At 38.8% G+C, this 23,823-nt stretch overlaps 1 protein-coding gene across 1 annotated transcript; it reads right to left on the bottom strand.

Moving 5' to 3' along the window:
* Positions 1 to 20,495: 20,495 nt before the first annotated feature.
* Positions 20,496 to 21,887, bottom strand: LOC131692334 (ATP-dependent (S)-NAD(P)H-hydrate dehydratase). Its single transcript, XM_058979316.1, has one exon. The coding sequence runs from the start codon at positions 21,799 to 21,801 to the stop codon at positions 20,770 to 20,772; it is 1,032 nt and encodes a 343-aa protein (XP_058835299.1). The 5' UTR covers positions 21,802 to 21,887; the 3' UTR covers positions 20,496 to 20,769.
* Between the last annotated feature and the right edge of the window lie 1,936 nt (positions 21,888 to 23,823).

Consider the following 23,823-nt stretch of genomic DNA (forward strand, 5'->3'; position numbering starts at 1 on the left):
TATACGCGGCGACATTCGTTGTAGAATAACTTATTTACAAATAGCGGACCATTTTTTTCCTTGGCGGCATGTTGTTAGGTACTAAAAGCAGTATATTTGGGTTTTTGGAATGGAAAAGACGTCCAAGTGGTTATTAACGATTCATAAAAAAGAAACGAAAATGTGACTTTTTGATTTGAAGAAAACCACGATGAATCTGTATTTCTTGACGATTTCATTGCTGATTTAATCAATCATATCGTGCGATTTTGAGTGTGTAAAACAGTGTTCAAACATACAATGCCTAATATACCGATTTTAATTGACAAAAACCGTTTTTCGTTAGTGAAAAATAATTTCGACGACTTTTGCATATTGTATATTTTTTTTTAGAATATTCGAAATTGTTATATAATTTTACAAAAATAAATGCTTACACTCGCTAGTATTTAAAATTTAAAACTCGTTAATTGCAAATAATTATATACTCGTGTAAGCAGTGATGCACCACATTCTTGCCTATAGTTCAACAGCACACCGATATGTTTCAACAGTACACATCAGATTAGGCTAAAACAAAAAAATCCGGGTTAATTTGTTTTTGCCAGGAGATATGTTTGTCGACTTGAGTTATTCGTAGTTATGCTGCCTAAGCTCGACTCATGCCAGCAGAAGTCTAGCTGATTAGCTCGTAAGATTTTGAGCCTGTTTCTAATGACCCTGTTACTTCTAGTTTTCCGATCTGTATATTTCACATCCTTGGTCTCACTTGAGTACTATGGCTGTAAATTTTCATAGCTTTCCCTACTCAGTAATCTCTAGCTAATTGAATGTCGTTAAAAAGTAAAAAAGCAAATGTGACTACATATTAGTCTAAACAAAAAAGGGATAAGGAATAAGTATTTCCTTCCAGTACATCTGGAGTTATTAGAGTCCAAACTCAAACGCTACATTTCTTCCGAAATTTTGAAACAGGATCGCTGTAATAAACATACAATTTTATTACAGCCAACTGTAGCTGTGTATGTAGCCAGATCGTAGGTCGTGAAAACTCAAGTGACACATCCAGCTACTATTGCACAAGTGTTCTTCAATTCCATTTCAAATCATGGTCATGTCTAACGACTCACCAGAGCAAATATGCTTCCCTCTTTACAGAAGAGCCAGAAACGCACGCAGTATGGTATACACTTCTGAGCACTGCTTCGGCAAATATTTGGATTCTACATAAACGAAAAATATTCACTCCTCTCCGCAGTCCTATTTGCTCTCCTCCTACCCGAGGATAACTGACTTTCAAGTCACAAATGTACAGTCGTTCCGGAGCTGACATAAGCTATCCCTTTAGGTACAATTTAGTACTACGCTGCCGGGTGGATGGATGTAGATAGAACGGGTCATTGTTGGTAATAAACCGAAATCATGAATAATAAACTGGGTATGAGTTAAATTTCACTATATTGATAGTGCTTTATGTTGGTACATTTCGGGATGTTCATGTTAATGATTTTTGTTAATAGTTATAAAGAATGTTTGACCTAAATTGGTCCTAGCTTTACACTCAATTTCGACATTTAAAGTTCCAGTTCAACCAACAAATGTGACAAATGAATAATTAAACATAATTGCGATAGTTGAAATTAATCTGTACATGACTGGGACAACATATAATCCACAACAATTATGCCATGCCATAACAAAGCCATGATCGCAAAATATGATACAAATTCCTCTCGTGGCTGAGATTAAAGTATTATATGAGCAATAAGGCGGGAAGCCCAGTACCCACTCCCGCCGATCTGTGATCCGAACACCGATTATTATTGTTTGTGTTACAAATCTGCATGGCCTATTAAATCACCGGCCGTCTGTTTGTTCTTCAAACAAATCTAACTAGCGTACCGGTCGAGAGGATTTATTTGATCAATGTTTCTGTTTGATATACCAACAAAACACGATTAGCTTATGTTGTCTAATGACATATACTGGCAAGTTCAATAATAGGCTGGTGAGCAAAATTATGAAAAAAATACAAATGACTTGGATATCGCAAGAAAAACATTTTTGTAATATTAGGGGATTGAAACTACTTTGGCCTTTTACAAAGGGTGACTTTGCGAACAAATTTAGTTCAGATTTAGATTTTATGATTATTTCTACTTTGGTCAATACAGTAATGCTTTAAAACAGCGGTTCTCAACCTTTTTCGTACAACGTACCCCTTAGAAATTACCCTAGGTTGCTGCGGCCCCCCATGGATTAACATCGATTTTGTATGCTATCAATATGTTATTTGTAGTTTTTTAGGAAACAAGACTTGAAATTTCAATATGCGCTCTGAAAATATATTTTTCTTCGCAGACCCCCATGGGGTCCGAAGATCCCAGGTTGATAATCTCTACTCTAAAGGGAAAAAAATGAAACATAAAACAATAAAAGTGTGTTGCGACAAAAAGTGGTCAACGCAGAATGTGTGTAAATCAGTCAAACTTGTTATTAAAAAAAATCAAATCAGGTCTCTGTTGCAAGTTTAATTCATACTGAATAACGAAAAAAATTTCACTCAAGCTTGGATTTTAGTGAATGTGAGTTGCCAGGCCTGTGGTTAACTCCTACCATCAAGTTTTTTACAGCCTCCTTAGTCGCTTTGCCTTCCGCTGAGCGCCCATCCTTTATCATTAGGCTGGAGCTGCCTATGTCCACCAGTAGACCAGGCCATCTTCTTTATATGTAACAAATATCATGGAGTAAACTAGATTATCGTAGAGAGGATAACTTTGTGCCGTACCGTGAGAATTAGAGTCATCGGTGCCGGGTGGAGTTCCGCAATATCACATAGTTACCAGTACCCAAATAGTCCTGTACTGAATTGAATCACTAGTTGAAACATTGTGCAACTTGAGATTTTTGGTGATCCTGAAGCGCAATAAACCCCATACAGCATGATCTGGTCATTTTGTAATCCGCTAGCAGCTTGCAGTCCCACGTTTCATCTGCCAACTATAGTAGATCTGATGAGGCAACCTATAAAATTGTACTAGTCTCATGGGTTTGGATATGTTATTGTCCTAAAAGGAAACAAAGTAAAAAATGTTTTTTTTAATAGTTTCGGGCTTAGAAATAAAAAAGGATTGAGATATTAAATTAATCTGCTTCAGAAAATGCCATAACTCGCATACCCATAAAACTCCCTATTGTTACACTGAACCTTATTGCTACGTTGGCCCATTTACATTAGTATTTAGAGCAATGCTGCAATGCAGTGATTCTCAGCTTGGGGCATGAAGTCGTTGCTGAGGGTTCGCGAAGAAAAATATATTTTCCAAGTGCATATTGAAATTTCAAGTCTTGTTTCTTAAAAAACTGAAAATAACATATTGATAGCATACAAACTCGATGTTTATCCGTGGGGGTCCGCAGCAACCCAGGGTAATTTCTAAGGAGTCAGTTGTACGAAAAAGGCAAAGCACGATGCAAGTTTGAAAGGATACACAATTTTGTCCGGTCCAGGGCGATTGTCATTCTTTGTTCACTGGAGCAAGAGGTTCTTGAAACAGCCAATTCCACGCACGCCGAACTCGAGTCCGTGATCACACCGTCGATCTCAACTTTTTGAGCGGGCATGTGGACGCGATAGTCTTTCATAAAAAGACGTATTTCCAGTAACGTCGTTTGTTTGTCTTAGACAGAATATCTCAATTCTGAGCTTATCTGAGTTACAGCGGAGGATTTCTGCATCAGTTCTTTCAAAATATTTAGAATACTGAGCGGATTATCATTAAACCGAAGGAGGATCAATTGTAGTCCTTGCAGTCTTTGATAACGAATCTTGTTTGACATCCAATTTACCACCAGCGGGGTCTTTTCAGGAGCGTTTATTTACGCACGTGCCTGGAGCCTGGCCTAAAATAAAAACTTAAACACTACGAAAAAAGGGAGATGGAAATTTCTGGAAATATATTAAATTGCAAGACAAGTCAGAAGATAATAAAGCAAAAATGTGCTCCAAATCCAGTCATATATCGAGTAAAGGTTTAGTTGATATATGACGGAGTGTTACCGATTTGCATTTGTGGATGAAATTAGCATTCAATGAGTAATAAATATAACGGTTTGTAAATAAAAACAAATAAATCCTTTGCATTCGGCTGCTCGGTCATCTACAGAAGCTGTCCTTCAACGTCAGCTTCTTTCGCCAAACAGCCTAGATATGCCGTGTAGAATCGGTGGTGGTTGTTTCAACTGGCTAAGAATTACACTACAGACTACCTGTTCCGGTGGTAAAAATCCACCAAACAGGGAACCCCAATTTCATAGTGTCATGCGACCTGTACTATGGGCAAAATTGTTGAGGGAGGATTAAAATATTCTCAATGGCTGGGAAGAGCTGGGCGAACTCCCCAGTATGCTGCATCACGCAGCGGAAAGTTCGCTTTACGCACCGAGGTTTTTTTCGCCGATGATCCGCATAATTTTGCCGAATTTTTGTTGGTTAGAACTACTCTCGGCTGATGGTAGTTCGATGAAGTTCTGCTGGGTTTCGATTATCAAATTTCGTTATGAACAGATGAACCTGCCCAGAGGCCGTATGGTGCCAGACCAAGAATTGAACAACTGGGTTCCTGCTCCCATGTCGTAGGAGGCGACTGAAAACAGGAGTTCCTACGTCAAGGTGTAGTTCCTTGCCGAAGACTTGATGCCTGGAGGGTTCAAAATATGCCAGGCGCGCATGGAGCAAATTTGGGTTTTGCCCTTACTATGTTATGCGAATCTCTGCCACTGTGGACCATTATTATCTTCGCAAATCGTGGAATCAAATGATCGTGTCCCATTTAAACAAGATATGGCTCGCTATATGCCTTAATATCCCAACTTGCTTGGTGTCTAGTTGTTGTGCAATTTATGTTGGAAATGAAATGTACAGTTCTCTAATCAACGATGGTTAGAATAGCACAAATCAATCTCCAGCAAAAACGTACAGCAACTATGAATTTATCTCACCTCATGCAGGAAGGTAGAGCTTCCATAGCATTGGTTCAAGAACCGTATTTTCATGAGGGAAACTTCTATTTTTGAAAGGGTCTTAACACTACCTTAATTGCTTACAACAAGACAGGTATGACTAACCTACGTGAAATGCCTCGTGCTTGCATTCTTGTCGCATGTCTCATATCGGTGCTCACAACTTGCAATATCTGTGTAATCACAGTTACACTGACTGTCGGTAACGTAGACAAAAAAGTATATATGTTGTTCAGCATTTCTACCGCATAACGAATCATCTCCTTCTGATCATTTCAAAAGCGTTGCATCATATTGTAGCATCATTTGGGGTAGCTCAGAAATCAATCTGAGAGGCTCTGAACTGATGGAGTATATAAGTAGTACAAATCTCCATATTCTGAATGTGGGAAACCGACCAACTTTTGCGAGGTCTCGGAGAGGAGGTGTTAGACATAACGATTTGCTCTGAAAGAATTACGCATGAACTGCGAAATTGGCAGGTTCCAAGTGAAACCGAACCGTCTCTATCCGTTCATAAATATATACTTTTCGATAATTTAGATGTCACCTTCAATGTGGTAACATATCGTAATCCTAAATCTACAAACTGAAACTTGGCGACGTCGTGAATACGACAAACTCATTCATAGTAGCATACTACGAAGAAGCTTGTCCACTTCGTACTGTTAAATGGACTGGTGAAGGGTTGAGCTTGAAAGAATGAAAAAGGATACGAGAAGAGCTTGGAACCGGCGTCAGCGTGATGACTCCAGGGCTTTCAGGTCAGCTCGGAGTGCATGTGAGAAATGTCTTAGACCTGCATAGCGAACAGACTGCACTAATGTCTCTAGTCTGAACGAGGCTAGCAGGTTAAATAAAATTATCTCAAAATCATATAATTTTCAGATGAATTCCTTGAAATCATAGATGGTGTTTATGTGATAGACGGTGTTGTAGCGACCCGGAGCTGAACAATGGTCATAGATCTCATTCTAGTGATTAAGACTCGTGGGCGTTAGCACACACATTGGTTACCACTGAATCGGTCAAATGGGTAGTTGACAGTTTTGCTCCACAAATATCGCTCGGAAAAGATGGAATTTTTCCCGTGCTACTTCAAAAGGGACATGCTTTCCAGTCTTGCTACCGGGTATACCCCGAAAGCATGGCGAAAAATAACTGTAAGATTTATTCCCACAGGGGGGGGGGGGGGGCGCTCAAGCTATGAATAAGTCAAGATTTTTAGGCCCATCAGCAATTTTTTTCTTCTAAAAGCATTGGAACGAATTATCGGTCATCATATTAGGAACGTTAGTTCAGTTGAATATCCACTGCACAAAATGCATATCAGTGTGGGAAATCCACGATCACATTCCATGGCGATCACTCTACTTCACGATGTAGTTTACAACATTGAGAAGGCCTTCTTGCTCAAGCAATCTAACTTAGGGGGAGGGAGTTCCTAGATATTAAAAACGCTTTTGACAATGTCTCCTTCCAGTCGATTCTGGAAGCAACGCGCGGTCATGAGGTCTTCATATGTCTCGGGTGGAATAAACGCAATGCTTAGCAACCGAATTCTTTGCTTGTCACTGAGACATGCAGAGATAAGGAAATTGAGTTGACCTCCGGGTGACGTTCTGCCACCTTTGTTATGGAACCTGGTTCCCGATGGCTTGTTGAAGAAACTCAATAAGCTTGGATTTCCAACCTACGGGTTTGCTGACGATTACCAAATACTAATGAGTGGCCTTCGCATCGGAAGAATCTTTAAATTAATCCAACAAGCATTAAGAGCTGTCGTATAGTGGTGTCGACAAGTTAAATTACCAGTTAATCAAAAAAAACTTCAATGGTTCTTTTCACGAAGAAGCGAATAACAACCGGGGTTCATCCCTTGCAGTTTTTTGATTCTGAGCCGCTGCGTGGAGATCATGTCAAATACGTTAGAGTTATGTTGGATTTCAAACTGAATTGGTCTGCTCAAATTGAGTTCAGCAAAACCATCTGCAAAAAATGGCGCTCTTAGCCTTGACTAGTGCTTTCGCCACAACTCCGACTGCTGCCCTTGAGGCCCTTCTAAATATCAAACCATTACACATATACCTCAAACAAGAACCACTATCATACGCATACAGACTCCAAGTTACTGGGTTTTGGAACAGTAACCGTACACGACTGTAGTCACAAATGGTTATATCACACTGACGGTTCTCTGATGGATGGACGTGCTGGTGCTGGTGTCTTCTGACGTGAAATAAGATTGAAACAATTTCACTCGCTACGTAGATACGGTACTGTATTCCTAGCAGAAATATTCGCGATTATGTTCGGGGTATAATCGGTGCTTCAACAAAGTTTGTCCAACAAAGTTATAAACTTTTGCTCCGTCAGAGTCGTAGTCAACCTGCAATCAAGGCCCTTAGCTCAGACAAATCACGGTCCAAACTATTGATCGCCTGCCGAACCCAAATCGAAGAGTTAAGCATTGTCAACACTATCTAGCTTGTCTGGGTGCCCGGACATTCCGGTATTACTGGACATGAATGGGCTGACGAATTTGTCAGGACAGGTGCAACGACTGACTTCGTTGGTCCTGAGCCCGCCCTGCCAATTTCGACTAGTTTGATAAGAGAAAAAATACGGTCATGGGCTCCGTTCGAGCACCATAATTATTGGAGGAATCAAAAACGTGTCGCCAAACAAATGCGTTTCTAGAACAACCATTGCCAGTGATTTCGAAACATCTTCTATATGCTTCGAAACTCCATTGTGGCATGCTAACCAAGGCCTTAACCGGCCACTTCAAACTCAATTATCACATGGCAACTATTCAGCGCGCTGAGTCATTCACGTGTGATCAATGTGAATCCGTCTACCTAACCTCATATCAACTGAAATGCAACTGCCTAGCAGTAGCGCAATTACGATTTCGAGTGTTCGGCCTTCCTTACATAGACGACACCGTGTTTGGCCGACTGAAACTCAGAGACACCCAATGTGGTAAAGAGCTTTTAGCTTATTCGCAAACGAGATAAACTACTTGTGAGTTTAACTTACCGGGTGTTTGTTTTTGTGCTGTCGTTTTTCCCACTCTTCCAATAAGTTGTATCCTCTCTTCTCCTTCTCCTTTCCACCGTCTCAGGAAATGATGAGAAAACACAAGCCACAAATACTCGACTACTTACGGGGGAAGGCCTTTGAGCAAATATATTCTGATTCCTGATTCCCAAAGTTCCTGAATATGGCTAACAATAAAATTGAAATGCGTCTACATGACCTAGGGTCAGGCATTACCCAAGTAACAATTGAAGTTTTATAGAACGCTACAAGTGCAATCTTAAGCTTTATGAGTGGCTTTAAAATTATCATATAACCTCAATTGTTATTAGGGTAGACCAGAACACATTAAAAAATTTATGTCAAAATACGGAGAAGCGGAATCCGTTACAAACGATACTTGAGGGAAAAAAATCAATGGCATTCACAACGGCATCCGTGTTGTTAAAATGCGTTTGGCAAATAACACTGTGCGCCTACCCTGGTTAAATTTGCTTTACGGGAAACAACAACCAATAACTGATGCAATTAGTACCTATATCGAAAATATTTTTTGTGCCAACAACGAAATAACAACGATTGATATAGTATCTCCAAACCAACAACCAGCACAATAAATGTCGATAAAGACTTATGTACCAAAGCAACTCATAAAACAGGAAGCAAATAAGAACTTCCGACTTTGAAAATCATGCAAGCTGTACCGATCAAAACATGGACGTGAACGATAACGCTAGTGAGTTTAGTTCACTGATTAATGAAATCCACGTAAAAAAAGTTGTTTTTCAATATGTAAAACCGAAACCAGAAAATTCATTGTTCGCTTTCTCTGAACGTCCTTTTCAACAAAAAAAATATGCTGACTTGTTGTCTGCAGAAAATAGAGCCACCCGTAATGAGGTATTCGATTTCATCGCCTGGAATGAATCCCACGTGTTTGTTTACTGATTTATCTAACCAGAAATGGGCATCCGACTTGATTGCTTCCATTATCCGGCTAAAGGATGTTCATTTCTGCACACAAAGCGTATTTTATCCTTTGTACATGCCATGCCATCATTGAAAGCACAATCCTCGAAACGGGCACAAACAGTCCATTCGTTTCAGGTCGTCGGATACAAACGACAGATTTAATCAGTTATGACGCTTATTGACGCGCTTTACGTACTTTCTATTGGTACGTGAAATAACATGCAGTTCGCCTCCTCTAGCGCATGTATGTGATGTGAAAGTAGACTATAAAAAGAAATATACGCAAAAAGAATGACACTTGGCCGGATGGATTACCTTCGTTAGGCGAGCGACGAGCTTGTACCATCATTCAAAGTCCAATGATTCCGATACGAGCGAGCAGTCCTGGCGCTGAACAAAGGAAATACAGGAAAATCGTGGCCAAAATAAAAACACGTTTTAGTTTTAAATTATCTTGAAAGCATGCTTTGAATATGACTTCACCAAACATGCGTTGCCATATGGATATGTGAAAATGTGATATTTTAAGCATATTTTACAACTTAAAAGTTATTGATATTTTACTAAGATATATAAACAAAACAAGGTTATAGTCGTTGAAACTGTTAAAATGATCTTCAAAGCTGACGAACTATTCAAAAGTTAAATTTAATCACTTTTTGCCACTCGTGCATACATGATCAGGTTCTTAATTCCACGCTATTTTGACCAAAAAATTGACAAATTCCTCCATTGCGCGCTTTTTTATTCCATCCGTCTAACTGCGCTATAACTTACGTACAGAGTTGACGACTGGTGCTCTGGTTGGCTGATATATCTGTATTCTTGCACTGATATCGTGTTGGCAGTTTAGTGATACACCGTAGAATTGTGTATAGACCGGAAGAAGAATTTTTTTTAAATAAGAATAAGAACAGGTTTGCCAACTAGCTTCAGTAACATCACTTTCTGAACATAACAAAAGATATTTCAATGTTTTCTAGCTGAAGACAGTCTATAATCGCTCCATAGTACGGTCGCGCAATGTCAATGGGTGTACTTTTTTTTGTTTTTAGGTCCAACGAAGGTACGTCTATCAATAAAGCAGAACTTCTTTCATTATGGCTGGATGGTAATAGTCTCGGTCATAAAGCGATCGCCATCCTTCACAATCACAGTGAATTAGTGTTCGATTTCATGTTCTGGTTTCGTTAACAAAATTGCGATGATTGTAGAGAAGCTGTCCTGACTACGAGCAGAATAGCACAAGTTTTTCATTGAGTGCATTTGTGGTTCTAGAAATCTTGATTCCGTGGCGAGGATTTGACTGCAGAATTACTCCTGATCGGCGAAATTATTTCATTTAGTTTATTTTTATCTGCGAGTTGAAACAAGTGTCAGTCTCACAGAAGCAAGGTTCTGTAATTTGTCATCGACCCAAAGGAATGGTACAACTTAATTTTGGCATTTTCATTCAAAAATATGTTATCAATTTTTTCAATAACAACTGAACTCCAAAATCCCGAAAAGTACATTGAAACCATATAAAGTGGTAAACCAACCAGTCAAAGTGATTTGCGGGTAGAAAATATTCGTAATGTGGAAACATTCAATTGATTAATTAATTAAATAAAAATCCGGTAAATTTAAACTGAATTGGATGCCGCTACTTCAAAAGATATCGGCGATTCCCATGTATGAAATGTAATCAATCATACACAGTCACAGAGGGTGTATGATTCTTTGTCGTGTCCCGTTCAATAGGGTTCTTTAGGGATATGTATTTTCTGGTGCGAATTGATACTGCGAGTTCGAATTCTCAATTTTAAAAAAACGAAATTGATTAAGAAAAATCATTTGAATATTTAAGAAAACCCTTGTAGTTGACCCATGAAATTAGTAGCTTAAGAATAAAATCACTTGTCAAATTGCTAACAGCTGCCCAGTCAAAAAGGGCAAGTTGCTGGCTAACGGGGGGCTATTTGCCAACTCGGATGCGCTAAATGCTCTTCAATTTGCCAGCAATTTGCTGGCAATTAGGGGGCTATTTCAAATGCAACATTTGGGCGGTTTGCCGCCGTCGCCCTACCCGCCCTTAAATCGTCCAGTGAACACGCCATTTAATCGCCTTTAAGTGCCCAATATGAAAATTACAAATAATACTTATTTTCGGATTCATTATCTACTCACATAAATTTATCAGTATACTAGGTAATCACCACCAAACTATAGGAAGAATCAATGGTGAAATTGCACACCAGAACTTACCACTATCTGACTTATATTAAGACTTTAGGTCACAGATCTTGTTCCACTATACTTCCACACGATTTCACAATTTCCCACATTCGTTGGCAAAATGAAGTGCACTAGACAAACAAAATACAAGCGAGAACACGCCAATTGCTTAAAAAAACAATTTTAAGCTTAAGCCAAACATCAACCGCCATGTTTAAAAAACGCAAAAAATAACCAAGTCCATTTCAGCCGCCAGAAAATTTGTCTAAATGTTGAAATTGCCTTTAAATCGCAAATTGCATTTGTTCCTAGGGGCAATTAGCACAGGCGAGTTGAGTCAAACGTCAAACTGTTTAAATCGCCTGACCATGTTCGTCCGCATTTTTTTTTGACCGGACGCATGACCATTTGGCAGATAACGTATTTGCCGACAGCTACACGGAAAAAAAATCCGTTAATGCATTCATAAAAAAAGATCACGATTTGGTGAACTGAACGATTTACGAAACCGTGACCATGTTCCTGAAATTATAAATGATAAACCTATTATTCAAGAAACTAATTGTGATTATAAAAAACTAGTCCGCTCCGAAAATATGCATAGCGTTTCATTCGAATGTTTGGTTATTGATCCCTGGGCATGTTTAGTTTTGGTTGTGATTCTTGTTCATGATTTGAGAATACACAGCCGACAGCCAAACGACATTCATGATTTCTGGAACTTATTCGAGATTTGCGTGATTTCTCATCACGTTACCGTCACGTGATTTCAGGACCTTAGTCGCGATTTTTGGAATTTCCATTCACGTTATCGTGATATTTTAGTCATGAGTAGGGCAATTAATGTTCATTATTTCAAGATCTTAGTCACGATTTTTAATCACGAATAATGTGATTTATGTTCATTATTTCAGGAACTTTGTCATGATTTTCCTAATTTCTATTCACGTTGTCGTGATAATTTAGTCACGAATAGAGATTTATGTTTATTTATGTTCATGATTTCAGGCTCCTAATAACGATTTTTGATATTTTTGTCACAAGTTGTGTGATTCGTGTTCATGATTTTAGGATTTTAGTCACGAGTTTTACAATTTATGTACACTTTATCGTGATGTTTTAGAGTTTTCCTTCGATTGAAACGTGGAATAATGTGACTCATGTTCATGATATTGACAGTTTTATCATGGTATTCGTAATTTCTCTTTGCCGGTGATTTGTTATTTTTGATAGCCATCGATTTTTTTACTCGGAATAACATGACAATATGAACTGGACCACAAAAGTGTAACTGATTCCTTTATCATATGAATAACGATGTTCGAGGTCCTAATAGTTCTCTTATATCTACTGCTCGTACCTATTGCTGATCGCTAGCAGCTAGACATTTCATGAAAAAATACATGGAAAAAATGGATGGAAAAAGAATGGATTCCATGATTAATACTCTAAACTTTATGAAATAGTTCACGTTTCATTACTATGTTGCATGAAATTGAAAATGATTAGAGATATCTTCTAAATATTACACGCACGCAAAATATATCGTCAATCATGTACTAGGAATCATGAACCCATATTTCATGATTTTGTGATCTACTTCACGAGCACAGATATTAGTATTTGTCATATATACACCAACAGGCAATTCAAAGCGCCAATGATGTCTTAATGCTAAACTTATTGCTAACAGTCAAATCGTTAAAAAAAATTGATAGAAATAATAAATATGCAGTGAATAAAACAACAATGAAGGAATCTGCCGAAATTAACGGATCCGTTGAAGGTTCTGTAAAATCGTAGAAAGAGTTGGGCGAGACAAATTAATGTCGAAAGCCGATGTGACTCGGTTGAAGATCCTTTGTAGGCCAGTAATGGCCCCGTGCATGCTATAATAAGTGCGTCGAAATGGCAATCGGAGCATGAGGTTGTTACGCGTTGTTCGAGGTGCGACATTTATGTTAATTTACTCCAACATGACTGGACGATCCAGATGACCTCCCAAAGTATCAGCAACGAACAAAACCCTCGCCGAATTCCTTCGAACAAGCAGAGGTTCCAAACTAATCAGCTGGCACCGGCTTTCATAACTTGGCAGACGGACGAGACCTCTCCACGGCAACCTACGAAGCGCAAAACGTAAAAAAAAACGTCGTTGCGCGGACTCAATTCTCTCAACACCGTTTTTATAGTTTGGACTCCAAACTTCGCAGCAGTACTCCAGAATTGACAAAGAGCAGTACAGCGCTTTGAGACAATAAATGTCCGTAAAATTTTTCGCTATCCTGAAGATGCATCCCAGCATTCGAGATGGTTTGCTAACTGTATAGGAGACGTGCTGTTTAAACGTAAGTTGCGAGTCTAGTATCACTCCTAGATCCTTCACCTGACTAACGCATTCAATTTCAGTATCCAGTAGACAGTAGTTAAAACAAACCGGGTCTTTTTTAGTGAGAACGATATCACCGAGCGCTTCTTTGGATTTACACACATACGGTTTGTGTTACACCAGTCAGCGAAGGTGTCAAACTGTCGTTGGAGTAATCTACAATCTTCAGTAGAGCGGATGAGAAGAAACATCTTGAGACCGTCTGCGGAGGACAGGCGTGGAATCTTCAGAACTAGATGAACATCGTTGAAGTAAAGCAGAAACATCAGCGGTCCCAAGTGACTTCCCTGGGGTACTCCTGACGTAGAAGTAAATGTGGGTGCCTGACAATTTCCAATGACAACTATTATTTTTCGACCTGAAAGGTAGGATTGAAACAAACAAATCCCTCAATTTTTTGGGAATGTTATGTCATGGTTCACTTTGTCAAAAGCGGCAGATAGGTCTGTATAGATAACATCGGTTTGGAAAGATGCCACTGGCAATAGATGCGAAGAAATGGAGTCGATGTGCCTTTTTCAAAGTACTGAAGGGAAGCCATCGGGTCCTGGATTGAAAGACGATTTTAACCGAGAACAAGCTCTGGTAATCATCGTTTCATTGACATCGATAGCGCTTAGAGATTGGCTCACAACCGGAACTTGACTAACAGCGACATCAATTTGATCTACTGTTAAGGCCTCATCTGTGAACTGAACACATTCCCGAATTTCTCCGAAAAAAGTCTGCACATATCATGGGATGTGGTAGCTGTGCGGCCGTTGACAGTCATAGACGACGGCAGTCCGGATTCCTTGCGCTGCTCATTCAGATATTTCCAGAAACGTTTTGGGTGCGACTTGCGATTACGCTGAATGTTTTGTTGATATCGAAAGAAACATTCCTGGCTAGCTCGTTTATATGCATGGTTGAGACTGACGTAATAGTTTCGAAGTGGAATTGTGCGATACTTGGTAAACCGCAGAGCAGCTCTCTTAATGGACTTCAGCCGTCGCATCGTGCTCGTTTACCAAGGAGGGCCTATTTGTTGATGATGAACTATCTTCGGGATGTGCCTGTCAATAACATAACCCAAAACGTTGTATCAACATCTTCGGGGTCCAGAATATTTAGCAAATCGAGAGTGGAGAAGAGGTCTACGATACTGCGATGATCAGCTTTGTGGAAGTCGTATGAGACGAGGACCAGAGGTACATTGTAATCGTGCGCCATGGTGCGATCGATCAATGGTGGGTGATGTGCTACTGGTTTCACTAGATAAGAGGGAGCCATCACTACTGATGTAGCAGAAAACTGATCGCTGATAAAACAAAGATCGAGGTGGCGGTTATTCTCGTTGGCAATAGAATTAATTTGTAGTAACCCCCTGAGTGAAGAACTGAGTGATTGAAATCCGGGTAAAGAAATCCAATGCGAGAAGATCTCCACGAAATGCTGGGGAGATAGAAATCTCCTAGTAAGATAATCTCATCAACCGATTTAGCGTCTTCGAGGATGGTAAAAACTGAGCTGCAGTGTGCGTCAACATATTCGATGTCACGGACTCGGTCGGGTGGGACGTACAACGCACACAAATACAACTTACGGTCGCCAAGCTCGATTATCGTCCAGACCTGTTCGAGGCAGTCCCAGCAAGTCTGACGTGCCTTCAAGCTGCTATTAACTGCTATTAGTACACCACCTTCAGTAGATTTACGGCTATTTCTATGGTTCCGCAACGAAAGACCTCATATCCAGTACCGAACACCTGACTGGAAAGCGTGTCATTGTTTAACCACGTTTCGACGAAGTCGATACTATCAAAACTGTCATCGGAGACTGCAAAACGATATTCCTTAACGGTTGAATCGTAGTATAGTAACAGCTTGTCTCGTCGTTGTTCAAGGCTGAAAATCGAAAAGTTTTGAGGCAAAAAAGAGCTCACAGATGCTTCATACTTGCCTGCTGTAGGTTTGCGGAAGACCCCTCATCCCAACTACACTACAGGACCGAGACGGCTGCTGGTCACTGGCTGGAGGGGCTCGACTGTGATGGGGGGACTAAGGGCTTCCTCAGGACTGATGGCAAGTGTGCGTCCCGGTGACCGGGAAAACGGAAAACCGAGGGTTGTACTCGATGCAGTTGGGCTAGATACCACTCCTGAACGGCTGCGGGTCGGTGGCATGAAAAGTGGCGTCTGATACCGATAGGAACTTTGCGCAATTGACGGTGAACTTCGATTCCAGAACATTACGGTGCTAGAAGGTTTCGGAATAGATGAATACTTGCCGCAGTATGAAGCTTGGAAGACCCTTTTCCCACTCCCGCACACAGGACTGGGACAACTGGTGAACGCTGGCTGCAGTGGCTGGACTGTGGCGGGGGGATCGAGGGCTTCCATAGTACAAGCGGCGGTGCATCCCGTAGTCCGATGTAACCTACTGACAAAATCTATCCTGTCTCTGCTGGTCGAAGTTAAATTCGCGAACCAGCACTCCAGTTGGCCAAGTAGACGCTCTGAGTGCCACGTCCTTCAGTTCACTCGGAAGGAAACAAAATTGAGCTTTGTCAGATCAGCATCCTTCTTAACCAACAAATTGCTTTGGGTGTATTGCTTATTCCCAGGCATTCTTGGGTCATGGCGACGATACCATCCACTGTATAGCTCGGATCAAGGCGGCTGAGGTAGACCCAGAACTGTTCCCGCTCATCAGCAACTGTTCTGATTTCCCGCTGAATTTCTCGAGTACCACAGTACAGCACGTCTGCTTTTCTCCTAAACTTCCTTGTAAAGGCCAATTTTTCATTATTATTACAACGACTCACTTTAATTTACAGTCATTTCTTTTTATATTTTTTTTTTGTAATTTTTCGAAGAAATTCTTTATATTTTCTGTTGTTTGATATTTTAACACCTTCCTTTTTGATCTGATTCCTCTTGTAATTTCTCCTAATTTTTAAAATTTGTCTGTTTGCTCCATTTATTCTTATCATTTTTCTATTTTCTTCTTTTCTCCATATTTCATTGTTTTGCATTTCCACAAAAAAAAATTTACTTTTTAAGTTCATTTTCAAGCATTACATTTTTCAGTAGTTTTATTTTTTTTCTCTTGGTAATTAATATCATTTTATTATCTTCTTAAACATTTGTCTTAAGCTTTTATTTTGTTCATTATTGTTATTTCTTCATTTTTTTTCGTTTAACCTATTTTGAAAGTACTTGTTCTATTGACCATTTTCCTATATGTTTACTTTTTTTTGCTTTTTTAAAAATTTTCCTACAAACATTTGATTTATCTTTTTCCCCATTATGTAAATAATTTAATACATTTTGTATTTCTTCCAATTTCCTCCTTTTATTTTCTCCATTTTGATATTTCTACATTTTTTTTTATTTTTCATTCTATCCTTTTGCTCCCTTTTTTGTTCGACCCATGCCTTCCAAATTTCTTTATTTTTTTCGTCCTTTCATTATTCCAATTTGCCATTTTTATCAAATTTTTCAAAATTTTCCGCTTTGCGCAATTTTTAAATTTCCCATATTACTTTTATTTTCAATTTTTATATCAATTTCTCTAATTTTGTGCATTCTTAACGTTTTATTAGTTTTTATTGCTTTAAATATTTCTTTATTTTATTGTTAAATATATTTTATTATTCGATTCATCAAGTTCTTTAGTTTTTTGTAATTTTTGCATCAATTTTTGTATTCTTTTTAGTAGTTTTCTCATTTTTATTATTTTTACCCAATTTTTATTATTTCTTTCAATAATTTTCGACTTCTTCAATCTTTGCAATTAGTTTGTCTAGTTTCCTGTTTTCTTTTATTAATTTGTTTTTGATGATTCTATTTTGGTTTTTCTCGATTATATATTTTTGACAATTGGCTTTGATTTGTTTATTAGGTTGATTTTGATATTATTGTTTCTTTGTACATTCATTCAATATTCAGTTTTCCCATCGTGTTATTTTTTCTTTGATCTTTGTTTAGATATTTTTAATTTTTAAAATTACTGCAATTTTTATCATTCTATTTCTCCAGTTTTACTAACATATTTCCGTATTTCGGTTCTTTATTTTTTTATTTTGTTTATTTCAGATTATCATTGTAATGTTTATTTTTTTTTCTCTATTTCTGTTTAAACCATCTTTTGTATGTATATTCTCTATATTTTTAAATCCATTTCATTTTCATTCTGTACACCTTTTACAATTTTTATATAAGTAAAAAGTCAGCTAGACTAAGTTACAAATGAGACGTATTAATTTCACAGAATGACAATAGATTAGAGTAATGTAGCACTTTGACCGATCAGGCCAAAAGAAGAAAACAATGGCATTAGGTCCCGAATAAACTCATGCAAAAGCCCAACCTGGATATTCATTGACAAGAATTACTCCTTTCAAAGTTACCATATATTTCGAAGAAATTTTTAGAATACTCCAATGTATTAACAGCCCTACGTTTATTAAGTCATTAATACTACAAACAACTCGAGCAAAATACTGGTGCATAATTATAAAATTTCTGTATGTAATACATAATATCAGTGAACTCCAATAGATTTCAAACTTTAACTTTTTGGTACTTGGGCAATATACAATTTTGAGGGACCGTACGTTTCTCTCTACGGCCCTGGAACTACGACTCAGGTCTTCTACGTGTTATTTATTTAGGTTTTAACTCCAGCGTTCATTATTCACATATTCACCTTTAGTTTTCTTAATATACCTAATGTGTGTGTATCCACATGCTCATAATAATCCGTACGAAATCTCTCCACTCTCCTATTCGAGGTCTGGTAGAAATTCTGCTCACCGGAACATGCTAAAGTATAGGATTCTGAGAACTGACATACAAGCAAAGTTTTCAATGTAAAGTAAGAAATAAAACTGTCGTTTTGAAATGCCACCAGCAAGTAGCAACTTGCCACTAGTCGGCGCTACTATCGGCCAGCAAACGCTATACGAGAATGCGTGTAAACTTGGATACAATAGTGATTCATGCATGCGAACCTGTATGCGATGGTGATCTTCAACGTATTTTCATTTAAATGTTTACACAGGTTTTTCAGTAAATTTTCTTCTAGCTTATATCACTGAGAACTGACACACAAGTCAAGTTTTCAACTTGCGTAAGAAAAAAAACTGTCGCTTTGAAATTACAACAGCAAGTAGCAACTTGCCTCTGGTCGGCGCTTCGATCGACCAGCAATCACGATACGGGACTTGTATGCAAACTTGGATACAATGGAGATTCACGCATGCGAAGCTGTATACGATGGTGATTTTCAACGTATTTTCATTTAAATGTTTACACAGGTTTTTCGGGAAAATTTGTTTTAGCCTATATGTCTGTTCTCTGTGCTTATATGTCTGTTCTCTGTAGTATAGGTGGGGCATTTCAGGTCTTGTTTAGATTTGTGCAGATTGGCTCCTTTTGAGAATAGGTTTTAGTAGGTCGCAGTTGAGGAACCCATTTTCTATATTGCTTAGCAAGATTGCATCTAAATTAGTTATTTGCGTTTCGACTTCGTATCTTCAGATGCAGACACTAACTTAGTGACAGGACTAAGCTAGCGCCTGATTAACGCTAGCTCCAACAAGCGAAAACACTTTTTGTGTTTCTAAGCAAAGCCCTAGTCCTAGTGATAAACAAGCAGGTTTGCTCAGAAACACAAATAGTGTTTTCGTTTTCTGGAGCTAGCTTAGTTCTGTTACTAAGTTAGTGTCGGATTCTGATGAGACGAAGTCGAAATGCAAATTCCATAACAAATTTAAAACTAGTATGGTTTAACGACGATTTTTCTGTGTAAATGAAAAAGTTAAAGAATTTTTCAATTTAAAGACCCCTATTGCAGTTTTATTTGCATTCATTTACATACAGTAATCATATCGAGCGGTTCTGTCGATGAGTGGGATCCATTCGCTTTTTGTCGTTTTTCTGCTGAATGGGGATTATCATAGAGCAATTCATATTTAAAATAATAATAATAATGCAAGCACGCCATTGAATATTAAAACAACGAGGTGGAAATTGATATTCATTGATTTACGCAGTGTTTGCTTTTTTTCATCTAGGCGATACGAATTCACGCATGAAATAAAATGAAAACTTTTATTTGAATCAAGGTCAATGTAAGGATTATGTTATTTTTCCACATTCATTTACAATTTTTATTCTTCGAATTAGTACCCCTTTGTTATTTTTATCGGAAACCTAAGCGAGTTTTTTTTGTGCGAAAGTAGCTATAAATATCATCCGCTAAAATATCGGATGCTATGCCGATGGAATTTCGGCTCAAGTGACACATTAGCTCATTTTCCGGCTGGGAATAATTACCTTTCATTAAGGTATTAAGTTATAAATGAAATACGCACAATAGAAGCTATTGATTTTGTTTGAATTCGTATCCGCTGGAGATTGTAATTGTTTATTTGGGGTTTTGACCTGACGGTCAGTCACCCGTTCCACTGGAGATGTATTACCAGACAGTTTAAATTAGCAGCGAGCTATTAAATTTTGGGATAACTTCTTTGTCCCGAAATCCTTGATATATGATTATTAGTAAAGTATAATAACCATTTTTGACATTCTTAGATTAACTTAGATTAGTAACTTTGCAGAAGATGGCATATTTTATCCAAATATTTTTCTAAACACTACGGTTTGGCCGTTGTTACACTCATACAGCCAATGTAATCAGTCTATCTCTTTTTTACACTTTACTACACTGGTGTAGCACATGGTAAAAACCTAAACGCTATTGGGCGAATCTTTTTACCTCTTTTTAAACCACAGTGTTGTACCATGTAGAAGGACAACGCTATGCAACACGTAGTTTCATCCACCTGAAATAGCATCGGTGTGATACATTTAACTGAAAAATCAAAATTAGCTGTTTTTTCATTTATTTTAAAATATCTCACAATCGATTCTTAACACTCACATATCTGAATTTACTCTGCACATTTCTTTGTCGCAAACCTAAAACAAACCCTAGCTAGATCGTTCCAGTACCCAGAACAACAGTGGCTGTTTTGTCGCACACATTCGATCGAACTAGCTCAAGAAAGCCGTCAATATGCCAACCTAAAAGACAACACAGTGAAGATAAACTTATTGAAAATTACCATACCTAAAAAAGCCCCAAAATCCTCAGCTAAACCTATTCCTTCCTAAGCTCAAAATTATCCTCGAACACACTATGGATCTGCTCAATCATATCGCTGCAGGTCATGCTTCGACCTTTGATCTTGAATGCGTAGCTGTTGCAGTTCTTCGTAAGAAAGCTTGCAGCGAAGCAGGCTACCACAGCTGGACTGATCTCCTGCCTTGATTCCAACGCCCAGTAGTAAAAGGCAGCGAGAGCACCCGAAAGCAGATCACCCTGACCACCACATCGCCTTCCCGAACCTCCCTGAGGGCACTCGTGCTTTTCCGATGTTAGCGAATCATAAATTCGATCATTTAGGCCTTTTTCAATCACAGTCACGCCTCGTCCCAGTTTCTCCATCATCTGCATAATTTTGCCACGATCATCTCCAAACAAACGACAAAACTCGATAGCGTTCGGAGTTAGAATGACTCCGTAATAATCTTTCACCAGACTGATGTCATGAGTGATCAGGTACAATCCATCCGCATCAATGATCAACGGTTTCTGCAACTGCCGACATATTTTTATCAATTCCGACACAGTCTGCAAAACTAAGCGATCCCGTCCCAGTCCCGGTCCAATCACTAGTACATGCAACCGTTCCAGCCACGGTTCGATCTGCATAATGGCATTGCTACTATCCAACAAGGGATGCACAATTAACTCGGGACTGTATGATTTGATGACCTGGGCGGCGGCCTGGGGACAAAAAACGTGAACCAGATCAGCTCCTACCTTTAAAGCACTGATAGCGGCAAAGTACGGTGCCCCGGTATATTCCACCGATCCGCCGACAATACCGATTCGGCCTGCTTGTCCTTTGTGTCGTCCCGTTTCCAGACGAGGCACTACATTCCGAGCTCGCTCCAGTAGCGGGGATTTGTTTTCGGACATTGTGAACTGTCGACAGAAGAGTCTATGGCCGCCAGATCGAAATGGTTTGTGAATATTTCCTGTTATTTGGTGTTTCTTTATACTAATCACTGAACTAAAACGAAGTTGCAAAAAGCTCGACTGCTTTGACAGACCAGACGACAGCATTATGTTACTGAGTGAGTTGATAAAAAGGGCTGACGCTCACAAGGAGGCGGCATGTGTTGTTGGGTGGTTGGGTGGAACTGCGATGATTGTGATAACAGCTGATGCAGTCTGACAGAAAACATCGAATTCCATGGGAGACTTGTGTGCCAGAAGATATTGCGTGCAAGCCTATAACGAGATTTTATTACTTAACCCATTATTGCCCAACCTACTATATATAGTAGGTGCTAAGAATGACTCCTATTACACAATTAATAACGCAGAACAGGCATTATCAACGAGTTAATATTGTTCATATACTCTTGCAGAATATGTTTAGAGAAGTTAGAGTGGTTAAACCGGTGTTTATGTTTTGTTTTTAATCAATTTTTACTTAAGGGGTTACACATTTTTGTTAGGTTGAAAAAAATCGAATTTTTGTAAATTAGATATTCTGAAACTACATACGCTGAGGAAAATTTTCTCAAAGTTTCATTAAGATCGGAATACTACAACTTAAGTTACAGCTATTCATAGACCGCTACCCATTCACCACTTGTAGGCGGTACGTAGTGTTTGATACGCTAGACCGTTGACTCGCTGCACCAACAGTAAAACTCGATTATCTCGGAGTTGTGTTTTGTTGAAAAGTTCATCCGCGGCGATCACGATATCTCAGCAACCGATTAACCGATCAATCTTAAATTATCACTGGTTGTTCCTTATAATATCAGCTACTTTGAGTACAAAAATAATTTTACTGGAATGACCACATCATTTTTCTTCGATCGGAAAACACAATTTGCGATGCGCGTGAAAAATAAGTTGGGCAATAATGGGTTAATAATCATTCTAGCACGTCGCTGTTACGTATGGTGCGTTTAGTCACGCGTTCAATAATTCTAATGAGATTATAATTCGTGATGTGGAACATCTGCTGAAGGTGAAAATGCACGCCAGGCATCTTCAACAAATTCGTCTAGGCGAAAAGATTAATTTCACAGAACAACTTAAAACACGTGCTTGTTTGCATTGCTTGTAACAACGCTGAAATCAAGATCTCTATATACATGGATAATGGAAATATTGAAGTTAAATTACATGATTTATCTCCACTTTTAAGTGGCAATTAAAAGATTCATGTCGTATTTCGGAGCAGTGGAATCTATTACGGAGGACATATGGGGAAACTACTTCCCATGTATTTCAAATGGTGTCTTTGTGGTGAGAATGCGGGTAGACCAACCCATTTCCTCCAACCTTACCCTGCAGTACAACCAGAAAGAGGTGATACCATTACACCGCGAACTCTATACATATCAAGGACAAATTAATACGTGCCAATTCTGTGAACAAACGGCACACTACGGACAACCCTGCCCAGAAACTGCTGAGGAAAGCACAGCTGCAAAAAAATTCCAACTCTCATGCTCCAATATCTATACCTGAACCACAAACGGTTGCCAAATTTGTGGCTGCAGTGAAGACAATAATGACAACTGTAAAAGCTACGTCGAATACTTCAAACTTAACAACTAATACCATCAGTGAAGAAGCTATAACCAAGGATGGAGAGTTCACATTCGTGACCCGCAAGAGTAAGAAGCCAGGAAGAACATCTGATCGTGAGTATCAAGGCAGTAATCAAGATGATAATACGGACGTGAAGGGTAACGAGAGAGACATGGATAACCCTGAAGCTGGCGAGAGAAAATTTATTGCAATTTTTATTTTTTACAATTTGTGAATATATAAAAGTCCGATGGCTCCTCTAAGCTAACGCATTGAGCCGTGTCAAATGAACGAATTAAAAAAAACTCAATAAAAACCATACTATCGTCTAGTCGAAAGTGTAAAACAGTAAACAATTTTGCAAAGGCACTTACGTCCAGAGCCGTAGCGTGCGGTAGGCCAAGTTGGCCCCCGCCAAGGGCGTCAACCTTAGGTGGTGCGCTAAAATCTTGGTCTGCTTTATAAAATATGTGAGGTTAAGTCGTAAAGTAAGTCAGGATAGGACTATTATTCCCAGGTTCACACAAAAGT

The sequence above is a fragment of the Topomyia yanbarensis genome, chromosome 3 (genome assembly GCF_030247195.1).
Source record: "Topomyia yanbarensis strain Yona2022 chromosome 3, ASM3024719v1, whole genome shotgun sequence".
NCBI lineage: Eukaryota > Metazoa > Arthropoda > Insecta > Diptera > Culicidae > Topomyia > Topomyia yanbarensis.